Source organism: Tasmannia lanceolata, unplaced genomic scaffold, assembly GCF_043159265.1.
Source record: "Tasmannia lanceolata isolate RefF3 unplaced genomic scaffold, GAP_Taslan_0.1 ptg000016l, whole genome shotgun sequence".
NCBI lineage: Eukaryota > Viridiplantae > Streptophyta > Magnoliopsida > Canellales > Winteraceae > Tasmannia > Tasmannia lanceolata.
The window spans coordinates 14,698,445-14,714,993 of NW_027518693.1; the positions used below are offsets into that span (position 1 = coordinate 14,698,445).

The 16,549-nt window shown below is 37.9% G+C and overlaps 1 protein-coding gene across 3 annotated transcripts in view; it reads left to right on the plus strand.

The window, feature by feature from the left end:
- Positions 1 to 16,549, plus strand: part of SAC9 (sacI homology domain-containing protein / WW domain-containing protein) — a 38,983-nt gene that overhangs the window by 14,968 nt on the left and 7,466 nt on the right. For all 3 annotated transcript variants that reach the window (XM_077357838.1, XM_077357840.1, XM_077357839.1), the window contains exons 5-10: positions 4,487 to 5,721; positions 6,858 to 6,965; positions 7,406 to 7,576; positions 10,113 to 10,355; positions 13,138 to 13,593; positions 15,291 to 16,094. In XM_077357838.1, the coding sequence (XP_077213953.1) occupies positions 4,487 to 5,721; positions 6,858 to 6,965; positions 7,406 to 7,576; positions 10,113 to 10,355; positions 13,138 to 13,593; positions 15,291 to 16,094 (3,017 nt within the window). The remainder of the gene's footprint in view (positions 1 to 4,486; positions 5,722 to 6,857; positions 6,966 to 7,405; positions 7,577 to 10,112; positions 10,356 to 13,137; positions 13,594 to 15,290; positions 16,095 to 16,549) is intronic.

The window sequence follows — 16,549 nt, forward strand, 5'->3', positions numbered from 1 at the left end:
AGGAAAATGCCAACGGAGGGCTAGGATTTTGGCCGAGACGAAACTCATACAATTCTGGTGGTTCCCTTCCATCTTGATTTCTACAACCTTACCAAAAAAGCCTCCTATAGCCTCCACCGTTGACACAGCCCAAGCATGTAAGGGGATGCCATAAAAGTAAACCTAGTGAGCTGTCTCGCCTTGAAGGAGCTCCCTTTTTCACGGTGAGAGGGAGAGCAAATGATTACCCGAGGCCTCAGGTCCCTTAGCAAGGATCTGTGATGCCTGAGTTTCCGATTCGAACATAAAAAGAATTTCGTTCTTCGCCAATATAGAAGGACATTGTAAAGATGGAATATCCCAGGATTTTTGTGCCCATTTCCAGAGCTCCTCTAGGGTCCCATTATGATTTTTCTTTTTCCCTATCAGGCAAGCTTTTAGGGTATCCAATCGCACATCCACTTCACCACCCTAGATAGTTAAAGATGGACTCCCTGAACTCTTATGATGAAATTCTTTTCCAGAATCAGGCCAACAATCATCCTCATCACGATTGGACTCTAGTCGAGAAGTTGAGCTAGCACGAGGTACCCATTTTGAGGGGTTTCTGGCCCGATGACACCATCGACATTTACCCCGCCATCTGAAGTTAAGGTATTGGCATGGAGAGCAAGACCAGGCTGCAGGTCTATTACCTCTTTACCTGTCTTAGATCTCCCTTTGGATCCTCCCCCCCAACTCCAACTCGCGTAACAGATGAGGGGGTCGAGATCGCTCTGGCTTGTGAGCACCTTCTGCATCTTTTCTGCCATGCGAAGTTGTGGTAGAGGCAGTAGGGGCACTACCAATCCTCCGCCGTCATTTTTTTTTCTGCCCAGATTGTTGAAACCTAATCTACTTCTCTGCTCCTCTAAGTTACAACATAAGAACGTTGTCTTAGCATCAAGATAAAATGAAGAATAAAAATAGTTAACACAAGTACATAAGTGGTACAAGAATACCAATAGGTTACTACTTATAAACAATTCTTTAAACTAAAGGAAGATCAAATGAAGAATAAAAGTAGTTAACACAACTACATAAGTGGTACAAGACTACTAATAGATCATAACGGGGGTATATAGTCATACTAGTACAATCTACCCTATAAATTGTAGTCTATGAATTGGAGATGAAGATTCAAATTTGGGATTATTAGTCTGTTGTATACTTAGACTAGTTATTTTTCTCAAATCGTATATACCTCATCTTTGTCATTTCGTCCATATCCATAGCCTTGAGGTAGTTGAGGTTGATGAGGGAAGTAGTAAGGCTCTATGGCAGCAGGATCAATATTCTATTAATTGTTTATTAGGGTGGCATGTGTTTTTATAATACTATCTCATTCTAATTATCCCACAATAGTCAAGGAATCTCTTCTTTTCCAGTTTCTAATGGTTGCTCTAATATACCCAGCTTCCTTCTCACATAGTGAGTTGCATCCGATTTTTTGGTTTGCCTTTTTTCTTATTTCAAGTTTTGTTCAACTATCCACTTCAGTCTTCCTTTCTTTCCTTCCTGTCTTTCTAGAAGCTCCAGGTCCTGGACTTGAGCTTTGCTTTGAGTTCAGCTTGAGTTCACAGTTTCGTTCTCCACTTGCTGCTTCCTGGTTCATCACCCCCTCACCCTTGGATTCCCAAACCATGTCTGATCCATATGAATGGAATGGGTCCTACCTAGCTTTGGCCATTCTAAGCAGTTCTGTTCTATTGGCCTGTGATCAGAGACTAGACCATAACCCTCATTGAAATAATAAATACGGAGGCTATTTAATGTCATCACCATTGCCATCAGTTGAAGTTGATATAGGAGGAGAGCTACTATCATTACTACAATGTGTTACTTATACTTCATCACTCACATTAATTGACTTCATTATGAGGTACTTGTGGCTAGAGAGGTACTTGAAGAATCTAGAGGAAGTGGGCCGCCGTTTAAAGATACGTGGTGGTGAAGGAATGAGGAGGGTACAAAAGGCGATTAGGTCTAAAAGGGAGTGTTATAAATGTTTGCATAGGTGTAAAAATGAGGAGAACATTGAGAAGTATAAATTGGCTAAAAAAGAAGCTAAGAAGGCAATAAGGGAAGCTAGAGGCAAGGCCTATGAGGATTTGTACCAAAGGCTAGGGACGAAAGCGGGTGAAAAAGATGTTTACAAGCTTGCTAAGATGAGAGAAAGGAAGAGCAGGGACTTGAATCATATAAAATGCATCAAAGACGAGAATCAAAGATTGTTAGTAAAAGAAAACGAGGTTAAAGAGAGGTGGAGAAGTTACTTCGATAAGTTGTTTAATGGAGAACCCGTAGTGAATTTGGGAAAAATTGATAACGCTTTTGATGATACAAACCGGAGGTTTGTCTGTAGAATCATAACATAAGAGGTAGGAGTAGCTATGAAAAAGATGAAATTAGGTAAGGCTATGGGGCCTGACCGTATTCCTATTGAGACTTGGAGATGCTTGGGTGATATGGGTTTGGTTTGGTTAACTAGATTATTGAACAATATTTTGAAGACTAAGAAGATGCCTGATGAGTGGGGCAAGAGTACATTGGTACCTATTTATAAGAATAAAGGGAATATCCAGAGTTGCACCAATTACCGAGGAATTAAGCTAATGAGTCATGCCATGAAGCTTTGGGAGAGGGTAATTGAGCATAGTCTAAGAAAATAGACTAAGGTGTCAAAGAATCAGTTTGGCTTCATGCCCGGACTATCGACTATGGAAGCTATCTTCTTGATTAGGCGGTTAATGGAGAGATTTAGAGAAAATAAAAAGGACATTCATTGATTTGGAGAAAGCGCATGATAGGTTCCCAGGAGTGTTATGTGGTGGGTCCTTGAAAGGGAAAACATGCCTACTAAATATGTTGATATGATTAAGGATATGTATGATGGAGCAATAACTAGTGTCAGAACTACGAATGGCACGTCTAGTGAGTTTCTAATTACAATAGGACTGCACCAAGGATCAGCTCTAAGCCCTCATCTTTTTACTCTAGTTATGGATGAACTTAGAGAGGGTATCTAGGTTGAGGTGCCGTGGTGTATGTTCTTTACAGATGACATAGTATTAATTGACGAAGCCAAAGCAGGAGTTAATGCTAAGTTAGAGTTATGGAGAACTACTTTGGAATCCAAAGGTTTAGATTGAGCAGGACTAAAACATAGTATATGGAGTGCAACTTTAGTAATGTAAGGAGACGGGGCGAGGATGTAGTAAATATGACCGGACAGGAGGAACCTAAGAGGGACATCTTTCGCTATCTTGGTTCAATCTTACACAAGGAAGGACAGATTGAAGAGGATGTTAACCACATAATAAGAGCAGGTTGGTTGAAGTGGAAGCATGCTTCAAGAGTTCTGTGCGATCATATGCATAAGATGAGTGTAACGGAGATGCGAATGCTTAGATGGATGCGCGACCACACAAGGTTAGATCGAATTAAAAATGAAGACATCTGTAAAAAGGTGGGGGTGGCACCAATTGAGGAGAAGATGAGAGAGCACCGCTTAAGATGGTGTGGGCATATCCAACGCAGGCCTTTGGATGCTCCAGTGAGAAGAAGTGACTCGTGCCAAGTTGATGGAGTAAAAAGCGATAGGGGCAGACCGAAAACAACTTGGGTAGAAACAGTGAGGAAAGACTTTAGGGCTAAGAACATAACAGAGAACATGACCTTGGATAGGATAGAATGGAAGAAAATGATCCATGTAGACGAACCCAACTAGGGTCAGGATTAGACTTAGTCAATTTGAGCCAGGTAAACACTTTCACCTTCTTCATGAAAATTTTCTAAAGGATTCATTAGCCGACCCGAAATAGTTTGTGACAAAGACTTAGTTGAGTTGAGTTGAGTTGGGTTGTATTCTGAGGTACTTGTCTTGATTAACTTATATGCTTACTTGTTTGCCTGTTTTCCGTTGTGATTTCTAAATAATTATTTTGCCTACCATCCATGCAGTCTTTCCGTAAATTTAGAGGATCAACTTGTTAAAAAATGTAGTCCAAGTCAGTCGGAGTGAAGCTATCATCATCATCTGGGTTTCTCAAATGAATGACCCTCAACCTCATGTTCTAATGCAGAAAACCAACTACAACATAGAAAATGCATATAAAATAGTTTAGATGCATAGTTGAATATATTTAGATTTCATTGTTCTGTAAATTCAAATTACTCGAGACTCTAGCCTTGATGAACATGTGGGGTTGTACATTGGGTAATAGGAGTTCCAAATTACTCAAGACTCGAGACTGCTATCTATTCATTCTTTTGTTTTTTATAATTTACTATGCATTCAATAAACTATATCAGTCACATTGTCCGATGGTAGATAAGAGACACCTACTTGTTGCCATTGATTTATTTTTTTAAGTATCTTTACAGTCCATGCTATTCATTAACATCCACTGAATCTATGGTATAAAGGGATCATATTTAATCTGGTTAATAATTTGCATCGTGACAGGGAATGAGGTGGAATGTGAACAACTTGTATGGATTCCACGGAGGACTGGTCAAAGTGTTCCATTCAGCACTTACATTTGGCGACGAGGAACTATTCCAATCTGGTGGGGTGCAGAGTTAAAGTTAACTGCCGCAGAAGCCGAAATTTATGTATCTGCTCGAGATCCATACCGAGGAAGTTTGCAGTATTACCAGAGATTAAGTAGGAGATATGGTGCTCACAATTTGGGTGTGTCTATTGGAGGCAACCAGAAGAAAAACACCTTGGTTCCTATTGTATGTATGAACTTGCTTAGAAGTGCGGAAGGAAAGTCGGAAACCATTTTAGTCCACCATTTTGAGGAGTCCCTAAATTATATCAGATCAAGTGGTAAACTTCCATATACTCGTATTCATTTAATAAATTATGACTGGCATGCCAGCGTAAAACTTAAAGGTGAACAACAAACGATTGAGGGGCTTTGGAAACTTCTCAAAGCACCAACAAAAACTATTGGCATCTGTGAAGGGGATTATTTGCCTTCACGTCAACAACTTAAGGATTGTGAAGGTGAACTTGTTTATAATGATGACTTTGAGGGTGCTTTCTGTTTACGATCTGTTCAAAATGGTGTGATACGGTTCAACTGTGCGGATTCTTTGGACAGAACGAATGCCGCTAGTTATTTTGGATCCCTCCAAGTTTTTGTAGAGCAGTGTAGACGTCTCGGGATCACTCTTGATAGTGATGAGGCTTTCGGGTTCTCATCAATCAATAGATCTTCGGAGCTAGGTAATTATGGTGGATATATTGCTCCTTTGCCACCAGGTTGGGAGAAACGTTCTGATGCGGTAACAGGGAAGACATATTATGTAGATCACAACACACGAACGACTACATGGGAACATCCTTGCCCAGATAAACCTTGGAAGAGATTTGATATGACATTTGACGAGTTCAAAAGATCAACGATATTATCGGCAATATCTCAACTGGCTGATCTTTTTCTACGTGCGGGTGATATCCATGCAACACTTTATACTGGTTCTAAAGCTATGCATAGCCACATCCTCAATATATTCAGCGATGATGCCGGAAAGTTTAAACAGTTTTCTGTTGCCCAGAATATGAAAATCACTTTGCAGAGAAGATATAAGAATACACTTGTTGATAGCTCCCGTCAGAAGCAGTTGGAGATGTTTCTTGGAATGAGGCTTTTCAAGCATCTCCCATCTGTTCCAATTCATCCTTTGAAAGTAGGTCCAGTTAATGATTTTATGGAACCAGTTATAAGATTTAAATGCAGTCAATTACTATTTTGTGTTTCTTTTAATGTGGCTTATCTAGCTATAGTATTTGCTTAATACATGATCTTGTCTTTTCATGCAATCCAAATAAGTCATCTCCCAAAAACTTTACCTTTCCTTTTTAAATCAATGCCCTTATGGACTCTTAGGCAGAACTATAGCTACCATGTCAGGGCACAGTTAGAACTGTTCAGTATAAAACACCGAATGCCCTGCACTTTATAAAATAATTATAATAGTTTAAAGTAAAGAATTTTTTTAACCATTCAAAAAAAAAAGTAAAGAAGTTTTTCCTATGATAATTGCCATGCATATGGGTTTCAACTGGTTTTCAAATTCTTCTACTGCATTCTCATGGCTATTGAAATGCTTATTGATTTTATCTTGGCAATTCTCCTTAAGGCTCTGTATCTTCATGTGTGTAATCCGATTTTATCATACTGACAAAGTGCCACGGTTGAATAATTGTTTTTGAAGAAAGTTTTGGGTTAAAGTACAGGCCTGGTGAATCTCAATGTTCATCTGTCTACGCTTTTAATGGATCGTGTTTCTGTATGTACATCATTTAATGGCTGCTTTTGTTCTAACTCTTAGATCGAAAACTCGGGAACACCGTAATTTCATTAAAGAAATGTATCACTGATATCTCTCTATATGTATATATAGTCTCTCAAAGAAAATCATGGAAACAGCGAAATTGATATTGGCTGAACAAATAAACAAAGACTAATTTGCTCTAAAAAACTCAAGCTAAGGGTTGAGTGGCAATCTTTACCAGGTCGCGAGTTTGAGTTGAACTCTATCTTTGCTTCTAATCATTTTGATAATATTTGCAGTTATCATAAGGTGTCCAGTGATGCCCATTGTGACCACTCACCAAGTTACAGTTGATTTTCTTTTATTAATGACCTATTAGCAACAATATGATTGCAATTTGGTTTTGCATCCCAGTAACTTACGAGTTCCTATGTTATTGATAGTTTTAGTAGTTAAAATTTCTTTTTACTAACTGTTTCTTTTTCACGCTGTCAACTTTTATATTGAAGTTCTGTATTTTCTGACTGGTTATTGCTGTTCGAACACAGGTATTATCACGCCCTTCTGGGTGCTTTTTGAAACCAGTTGAAATCATGTTCCCAGTTGCAAATGGTGGTGCCAATCTTCTCAGTTTTAAGAGAAAAGACATGACATGGGTAGATATTTTCCCGATTTGCATTTGAATTGAAAGCTGCATCATATAATAGAAGTGTTTTGTTGATTTTCTTTTCAAAGTCCAAACTGCATCACAGGAAAAAAAATTCTGTTTTAGAAGTTCTTACCGTTTTTCTTTGAAGATGATGGCTTGTTCTTACCAAGGTTTAAAATTTCGGTTTCGGTTCGGACATAGCTGAAACCGAAATTTCGGCCAAAATACCGAAATTCGGTAAAAAAAAAAAAAACCAATTTCAAACTTGTGCCGAAATTTCAGCCGAAATTGCCGGAATTTTGGCCGGAATTTCAGAAATTTCACTCTGGCCGAAATCTCGGCTATCGGTCAAAATTTAAAACCTTGGTTCTTACCTTTTTTCTCCATGCTGCTGGCTTGTTTGTAGTGGAAATTATGTCTTAAAATGCATTTCTTATTATTTCACAGGTCTTCCCACCAGCTGCAGATGTTGTTGAACTTTTTATTTATCTCACAGAGCCTTGCCATGTCTGTCAGCTTCTTCTCACGGTTTCACATGATGCAGATGATTCATCATTTCCCGCTACAGTTGATGTTAGGACAGGATGCAATTTAGATGGGCTTAAACTTGTCCTTGAGGTTTGCCTTGTGATTTCTATCATATATCGCTCTTTAAATAAACACCCAATATATATTTTCCTAAGATTACTGTTTTTTCCTGCTCTTGTTGTTGGGGCGAGGGCCACAATCTTGACCATGGTTTTAAATTGCGGTTTCGGTTTCGGTGGAAATGTCAATGAAAATCTTATAATTTCGGCCGAAATTTATTTCGGTCCTGGCCGATATCCGAAATTTCGGATTTCACTGAAATTTAAAACCATGATCTTGACCGTCTTATTCACGGCGCGGCATGTGTTATTGCATTTTCAGGCTGTATGGATTGGTTTCAAGTTCAGTGCTCCATCTAGAACTGCTTTTGCTCCTGAGAATCATTTCCTATGATTTGGCCGACACTTTGAATTTATTGCCGACTCACGTGTCCGACACGACACGCGTGTCGACACTCCTTTGGACACTTTTACTTGTATTGCTGGAAGTGTGAGACTTAATGTGGGTGTGTGGACATGTTTTTGCACCATGTCAAGTGAGACATTCTGTTTTTTTATTGAGTATTGTGTTTACCTCATTTAGACAACTTGTATCCATGTCGAAACTGGACACACGAATCCATATCCACAAATCATGATCACATATACTTTCTATTTTAGCCGTGTCCCCGTTTCTAAAGTTTGGGGGTTTGCCGTGTCCGTGTCCACAAATCATTGATCATTTCTTTTTCTCTGGTTGTTAGCAACTTAGAATGATGGTCAATTTCATCATTTCAGAAACATAACTTTTTTAAGATAGACATGCCGTGGTCCTCTTAATAAAGTTCTCTTATCATTCAAAAAAGCATTATGCAAGTACAGTTTTATTCTTGAGATTACCCCAACTATGCTCGAGTCCTCAACTTTTAGCAGTTCTAGTAAACAATGGTGCCTTGGAAGCTAAATGAACTTAATTCTTTGATTACAGCAACAATAACATCACCGATATGAGCATATCGGCGATTACTAGCTCCGATTATTCGAATACACATCAATTCTCGAGCCCCGCTGTTGTATGCTACATTCAAATGGGTCTGAGGTTGAATCATATCATTTTTTATTTTTTTTTGAATCTGTTATTTCAATTATCTTTATTGAACCATGCAATATGGCTTATTATTGGACAGATGTGATCACGGGAATAAATAGATGGGTCCATTAGAAGTCCATATGATTGTATCCTATGTATTTCTGAAAAGCACTTTTTTGGTTCTCATCTCATGTCGAATGGACATCAATCCTTAAGATTAAGGCCTAAAAAAAACAATCGTTTACCTTTTCATGGCAGAACCCTAAATGAGGCTCTGATCGATCTTGGGGCTAGGCTCATCTGATCGAGTTGAGATCAATGACAATGAGTTCGATTTGTGCTCTTTGGTCAGATTAACAGATTCAATCATGTCGACGTGGCACATGTGAGGCCCATAAAGGGGCTGTTAGGAAAGAGCCTAATATTTTAGCATTTTTCTTGTTAGATACTCTCGTTTTGTTACTATTTTTAAATTCTTCAAAATAATTCTAAGTGAAATTTGTTTCGAACTACACTACTTCACCTAAATGTTGAAAATTTTGTCCACCCTTACAATATTTTTATTATTGTTATTTTTTTTTAGAGTCTCATGATGGCATCTCAAGGAGTCAACGTGTAAAATTATCCATTTAAATAATAAGTTCCCAAGGACAATATTTGTCACTCATGTCTCATGCCAAGTAGTGATTCTCTGCATTTAACCAAGGGCCTGCAAATATCAACTGTCCTGTTTGATGGAAACTACTCGAATGAGATTGAGGGGCTAGGACCATTCATTTGGTGTGAAAAAATGGTGCTAATGCTGCACTTTCACTTGGGTGGCCGTTCGGATGCGGCCCTGATCATCATGTGCCAGTGCTAATTATTTTGGGGGGAGTCAATGAAAATGTAGTTTGTGGACATGTGTGCATGCATGTGCTTTAATTCTTTCACATTGCAAGCGGGTCTATGATATCCGTACTGTGGTTGGAGGAGTATACCAGATCCACAATCTGCTTTCATTGGGTCAATTTATCAAAGGGGATTTCGACTACATTGATCTCAGTTACTTTCATGCTTTAGTGTTGAGGTGGGGCAGTTTGAGTTGTTTAATTGGCTTTAGTGGAACTAAGTATTTTGTTCTATTTGAAGTTTCAAGTTACTTTGTGAAGCATTAAATATTTCATTCTGTTTGATTCTTATTGTTAACTTACCAACTTATCCAAAAGCTTAAGTTGTTAGAGAAAGGCGTTATTTATCTTTTATACTTTAACACTCCCCCGCACGTGTGGCCCACTTGGCAAACACGTGGCACATGTGGTCCCACTTTGTGCCGACCATCACATGTGGATTTTTGCTATCCGGGAGGTTTGAACTCGAAACCTTTGGCTCTGATACCATGTTAAGTTACCAACTTCTCCAAAAGCTTAAGCTGTTAGAGAAAGGCGTTATTTATCTTTTATACTTAACACTTATGTAAAATGAAAATTGTTGAATTTTAGTTGCTTGGCCAATGTAGGGAGCTTCTATACCTCAATGTACAAACGGGACAAACCTTGTGATACCGTTGGCAGGTCCTGTCAATCCAGAAGATATGGCTGTCACCGGTGTAGGTGCACGCCTTCATGCTCAAGAAAGTTATAATTTTTCTTTGTTGTATGATTTTGAAGAATTGGAGGGAGAATTGAACTTTCTTACTCGCGTGGTTGCACTTACATTCTATCCTGCTGTTTCAGGAAGAAACCCCATTACTCTTGGTGAGGTACATGGCTGAGATAATGAAAAATGTAGCAATTGAATGCTGCTTATTTTCTTCACTCTTGACTAAGTACATGTAGATTATTGGCTATTGCATTCTTAATCATTTTTGCGTGGCTCAATGAACTTTTATGAAGACACGCACATGGGCGCATATGGGCACATTTTTTGTGTAGTGCAAGTTTCACCCCATTACTCTGGGTGAGGTACATGGCTGAGATAATGAAAAATGCAGCAATCGAATGCTGCTTATTTTCTTCACTCTAGCAATTGAACGCTGCTTACTTTCTTCATTCATGACTCAGTACATGTAGATCATTGGTTTTCGAATTCTTAATCATTTTTGGGTGGCTCAAAATACTTTTATGAAGACACATATGGGCACATTTTTTACGCAGTGCAAGTTTCATGGATAAACTACATAAATGCATGATAATATATATACATATATACATATATATACATATATATATACATATATACATATATATACATATATACATATATATATATATATATATATATATATATATATATGTGTGTGTGTGTGTGTGTGTGTGTGTGTGTGTTGTGTTCTTGTTGATAATTATTAAAGTTGATTGTGGAACACACTCGGACAATTGGCATGGCGAAATAAGAAAATACGGTAGAGAAAGAGTACAAAGGAGGGAGGCAAGGAGGAGGAAAGGGACCTAAACAACTTCTAGAATACCCACCATGTTACCATGTTAAAGTTGAGCACGGATCACTCAAACACACTTCATATGGAAAGAGGAGAGTGTATGGGAGAGAAAGAGAAGAGAAGAAGGGAGAGAAGGAGAAAGTGAATTCTTGGCAACTGGATTCTTCAACCCTACGTTTTACTTGATCTTTTATAATATACACTTAAAGGAAATTACATAATATGCCATTAGGGCCATCCAATGATGAGCCTTATGAAACTATAGTAAAAAAACTAAAACAAACACTTAAAGAGTCACACGCACACATAAATACGATGGGAACAACACTAAATTTACTCATATAACAATCTGCCTCAAGTCGGGGCATGGATGACATTATGCCTTGCATGGAACCTATAATTCTAAATTGAATTTGGATCTTTACCAGCTTTCACGGTCCGTCCCCCCCCGGGAGACACACAACCACTCTCTCTGCCAAAACTTCATCAACGTTGCATAGTAATCCACCCAAACTAGTGCATCGATCCATAAGAATGACAACACAACAGCAAGTCATACCTCTTAGGCATGATAGGGCATGATAAAGCACAACGCCCCACACAAATAGCGTAACAGCCACACAAATAGCATAATAATTTATAATAGCATGCAGAAATGGCTTAGAAGCCACACTTGAAGACTGTACCACAATAATTTATAATAGCAATAATTATTAATATCACACAGAAATGGCTTAGAAGCCACACTTGAAGACTGTACCACAATCCACAAAGTAGCTTACGTAACAGCCCACAGAAAGGCTCCATAGCATCCCATAGAAAGGCTCCATAGAAGCCCACAGAAAGGCTCCAAAGTAGCCCACAATAGCTCACATAATGGCTACACATTAGGCTGAAGAGTCCGGTACAATGCGGCTTCTCAGGATATACCAGGTCCACGAACAAGTGTTTTTTTAATAGGTATAAATTATAGAGAAGAACATAAGAGGAAGAATTCATGATGGGGCTTGCACTAATTTAACTTCTCTAACTCTTGAAAGATTCAAATTTGAAACATATATATGATGGGGCCTTCACTAATTTAGTTCTGACAATAATAAAGTTTGAGGAAAATACTAGTTTTTTTTTGTTGTTGAAGAAATTACTAGTAATGGTGAATTTCTACTTCTCTAATAATTAAAGAGTCATATTGAAACATAAATATGATGGGGGCCTGCACTAATTAACTCTGATAATAATAAAGTTTGAGGAAAATACTAGTAATGGTGTATTTCTACTTATGTAATACTTTAAGAGTCACATTTAAACATAAATATGACGGGGCCCTGCACTAATTTAACTTTGACAATGATAAACTTTGAGGGAAAATGCTAGTAATGTTGAATTTCTCCAAGAGACCTTTTTTCTTGATTACTAATAATTTCACGGGAAAATATTAAGGGCTACTTCGTGCTAATCTTAATAACTTGAACTGGGGAAAAAAGAACATGGCAAGAATCATTTTGAGTCAAGTGGGGTGTGTCAATGATTGAGTCAGCCATGTTGAATGTGATTAGAATGTATGATATTTTAAAGTTGACGGAATTCCTGGAATTCCGGAAATGCTTAACTAATCTCTGCATGAAGAAATAAGGTAGGAGATTGCATGGTTTCATCGCTATATCTCAGCCTTATCGACTAGAATAAAAATTGGACTTCAAATTATAAAACTCCCTTGTAGCTTTTAGTAAAAGAAAGGAACATGAGCAAAAGGTAAGTTCTAAGACAAGCCAAGTTCTAAGTTGAGTTGACGAGTTTCAAAGACGAGCAAAAGGCCAAAAGGCAATAGACGAAAACATGATCAGCTAAAATTAGTATTTCTGTCAGCATTATCATTAGCCAAGAAATCAGCTCTTGACATAACTGTGGCCTTGTTGATTTTGAAACTTAATTTTAACTTTATTTTTTATTTTTTTAACCATTAAAAAAACTTTTGTTTAATATGCCTAAGAACTGCAGTAGACTTGTCTTTATTGTCAGAGGTCTTTTTGCTATGCATATACTTGTTTCTCTATAGTTCCAATTGATGCATTTTAACTGCATCTACTGATATATCTTGTCACAGATAGAAGTACTGGGAGTTTCTCTTCCTTGGAAGGACATATTTACTAATAAAGGACCTGGTTTGAAATTTTTTGAGCTTGTCCAGAAAAGTCAGAAAGAAACAAACCCCTTTCTCTGTGGTTCAGATATCAGTCGTTCTGATGGTACATCTTTATCTAAACAAAATATGTCACCATCCACGCAACCAAGTGGGCCTGTTAGCCATGGAATAGACCTTTTAACTGGAGACCTTTTATTTACACCATCCATCACTCCGCCAGAGATGCCAAGTGGAACAGAAAGTGCAGGGTCTGGGGCCGTCGGCCTGATTGATTTCTTCGATGATTCTATTGTTGATCACCAGGGTCCCAAAGCAGATTCTAAATTGTCTTTATCGTCTCAAGGTGGAACAGCTGAAGATGATAGTAGCATCCAGCATTACATCAATTGCTTTAGAGCCCTCTCTGACCCAGATATGGTATTGGAGACCCATATGAGTCATTTTATTTTTGCTTGCCTTCTCTCCATGTTGTATTGGCTGATAATATTTGCTGATAATAATTGTATTCGCTTCTTATTATCTGCATCTAAATAGTTTTGATATTGTGTTTCTGGGTTATGATGTCTGTTATTTGTGTTTATTTACTGTTCTTGCTTTTTTTATACATTTCCTTATTTGCTTATATGATCAAACATCTACTGCTCTAATCATATTTGTGCTTCTTCATTGCATACATCCTGCCCCAGTACCCTTTAAGTACCTCTGGGTATTAGATAAATTAGAAATGCTTTCATTCATGTTTTTCTTCTAGCTAGCCAAGTAGTTTCATCTTAAATCTTGCAACCTACATGATGGCTTCAAGCCAAGCTTGGCCACTTCGAGGGAAAATACTCCCATCCGCTTCATACGAGTTATTTAGTTTCCCTTTCATTAAGTTATTTAACACTTTCTCAACTAAAATTTCTAAGCTTGCAATGCTACAGGATGGCTTCAAGCCAAGCTTGGCCACTTCGAGGAAAAATACTCCCATCCACTTCATATGAGTTCTTTAGTTTCCCTTTCATTAAGTTATCTAATGCTTTCTCAACTAAAATTTCTTATGAAAAGTCCCATATTTGGGTGAAGGGACCACCTTTTGTGCCATATGAACCTTGATGTGTTTAACTCGTCCATATGAGGTTGAAGATCAGAAGGGTAAGGTCTCATCTCAACAAGAATCAATCACAATGTGCAGCAAAATGTCAAGAAACAATGTAAAGAAACACAATCACACAAGAAAACACAAGATTTATGTGGTTTGGTAGGGTGCCTACGTCCACGGAAGAAGAGTTTCCACTATTTTGGTTAAGGGTTACAAACTTCTCTTCTTCTTTGCCATGAAACACAAAGAAAACCTTATCTACTTGTAACCCTAACATGTGGCTTATATATCAATGCCACTACATTGAGAAAATTACTGAAATACCCTTACAGCTCATCCCGCATGTGCGTCACGATCCGTGTATTTCTTCTGTTCATCTATAAAACAAACAAAATAAAAAATGTCATTGCTTTGGGTTTACAACGATGCTATTTTACGAAGATTAAGATTTTTTTTTTCTATAATTCATACGGCGATCGTCAATAAAATGAACACCTTTATTGTTAATATTAGTTTAAGGAAGAATTTTGTTTCTCAACAAGTTTACATGCCTTTCAGTTTCTTTCCTAGTTAGAACCATCCAAAACAAGTTATCAAGCTCCTTCTCTCTTTCTGACTATTTTACTTGCTATGGTATCGGTGGCAAACTTTGCTTGAGTTTTTTTTTCTCTTTTTCCTTTATTAATGCAATTGTGTGTTAAGTAGGCAATTTATGGTAGAATTTTGATCTTCCGTTTGTTTGCCGAGTTTAGCATTTCATTTTTCCCTTGTTCCGACCATTTTCCTTTTTTATGTAATCATGTCATTAGCTCTGCAAATTATGTTGGAAATGTGCCCACTGCTGATAGCAATTAAAGTTCTGTTTCAGTGTCTCTCTATCTTGAATTATGTTTCTGATTTACATGTCCACTGTGTCACATTTCCATTATGTCAAAATTTGGGTTCTCTTTGAAGAATTTGTATTTTTTACTAAAAGGATCATTGTTCCTATTGAACCATAATTTGGGTTCTCTTTTTCGTGTGCTTTGTTCAGGGGAAGGGGATGAACTTCACAGATGCCATGAAACTTGAAATTGAACGCCTTCGTGTAAATCTTTCTGCTGCTGAAAGAGATAGGGCTCTATTATCTATCGGCACTGATCCGGCAACTATAAACCCTAATGGATTACTTGATGAGTCCTATGTGGGAAGACTGTGCAGAGTTGCAAGTGCCCTTGCATTTATGGGGCAGGCTGCCCTTGAAGACAAGGTCACTGCTGCCATTGGTCTAGAGATTGCGGATAATGATGTTTTAGATTTCTGGAACATTGCCGGAATTGGAGAAACCTGCTCTGGTTCAAAGTGTGAAGTCCGTGCTGAAAGGGTTTCTTCGGGGGGAAGTTCTCCATTGTATATGGTATGTTCCCATTGTGAAAGAAATGTATGCAAAGTTTGTTGTGCTGGGAGTGGTGCTATGCTACTTGCTAATTATAACTCAAAAGAGGTGGCAGGATTTAATGGCTTATCTAGCCAGAGTGGGTCAAGCCATGGAGGCCAAAGGGATGGGTTTTCTACTAACCGATTATCTATGCTAGATGGGGTTATTTGTAAATCATGTTGCAGTGAAATTGTCCTTGATGCATTGATTTTGGATTACATCAGATTCCTAAGTAGTTCACGGAGAAGAGCACGTGCAGACAATGCCACATGTAAAGCTTTGGACCAAGTCATAGGACTTCTCCCAAGAAATTATATTGCCGATGTAAATGAAATGACTGCTACTTGGAAGCGGTTAGGAAAATTACTTGATGGGGAGGAATCACTTGCTGAATTTCCATATGCAAGCTTGTTACATTTGGTAAAGCTTGCATGTCTGTTTTTTTTTTTTTCATCTGTTTATTAATTTTTTGAGGACACAGTATTTGATTAATTGATAAACTGTATAATTTTATGCCTTGTTTTCTATGCTTTCTATACTGCTAAATAATTGTGATACATGTCTTATTTTTTTAGATCTTTTGTGGTGTAGATGTTGATGCCTGGGTGGTATTGGTTATAATTCACATTCACAAGTATAACTTTGATTTGGTTTATAAACAATTCAATTTGCTGTTGTGGGGCAGTTCTTATTTGCATTTGTTTGTTACAATTTTGCAATCCCTAATCTGATTCCACTGATTGATGAAACTAGGACCGACAACTGAATCTTTCTTTGTCAGTAGTTTTTGCGACCATGCTCTTGAATGGGTCAATAGTGTTGTAGTGCACTGTGTTGACATTCATATTGTTTCTCTCCGTTAAGCCGAATGAAAA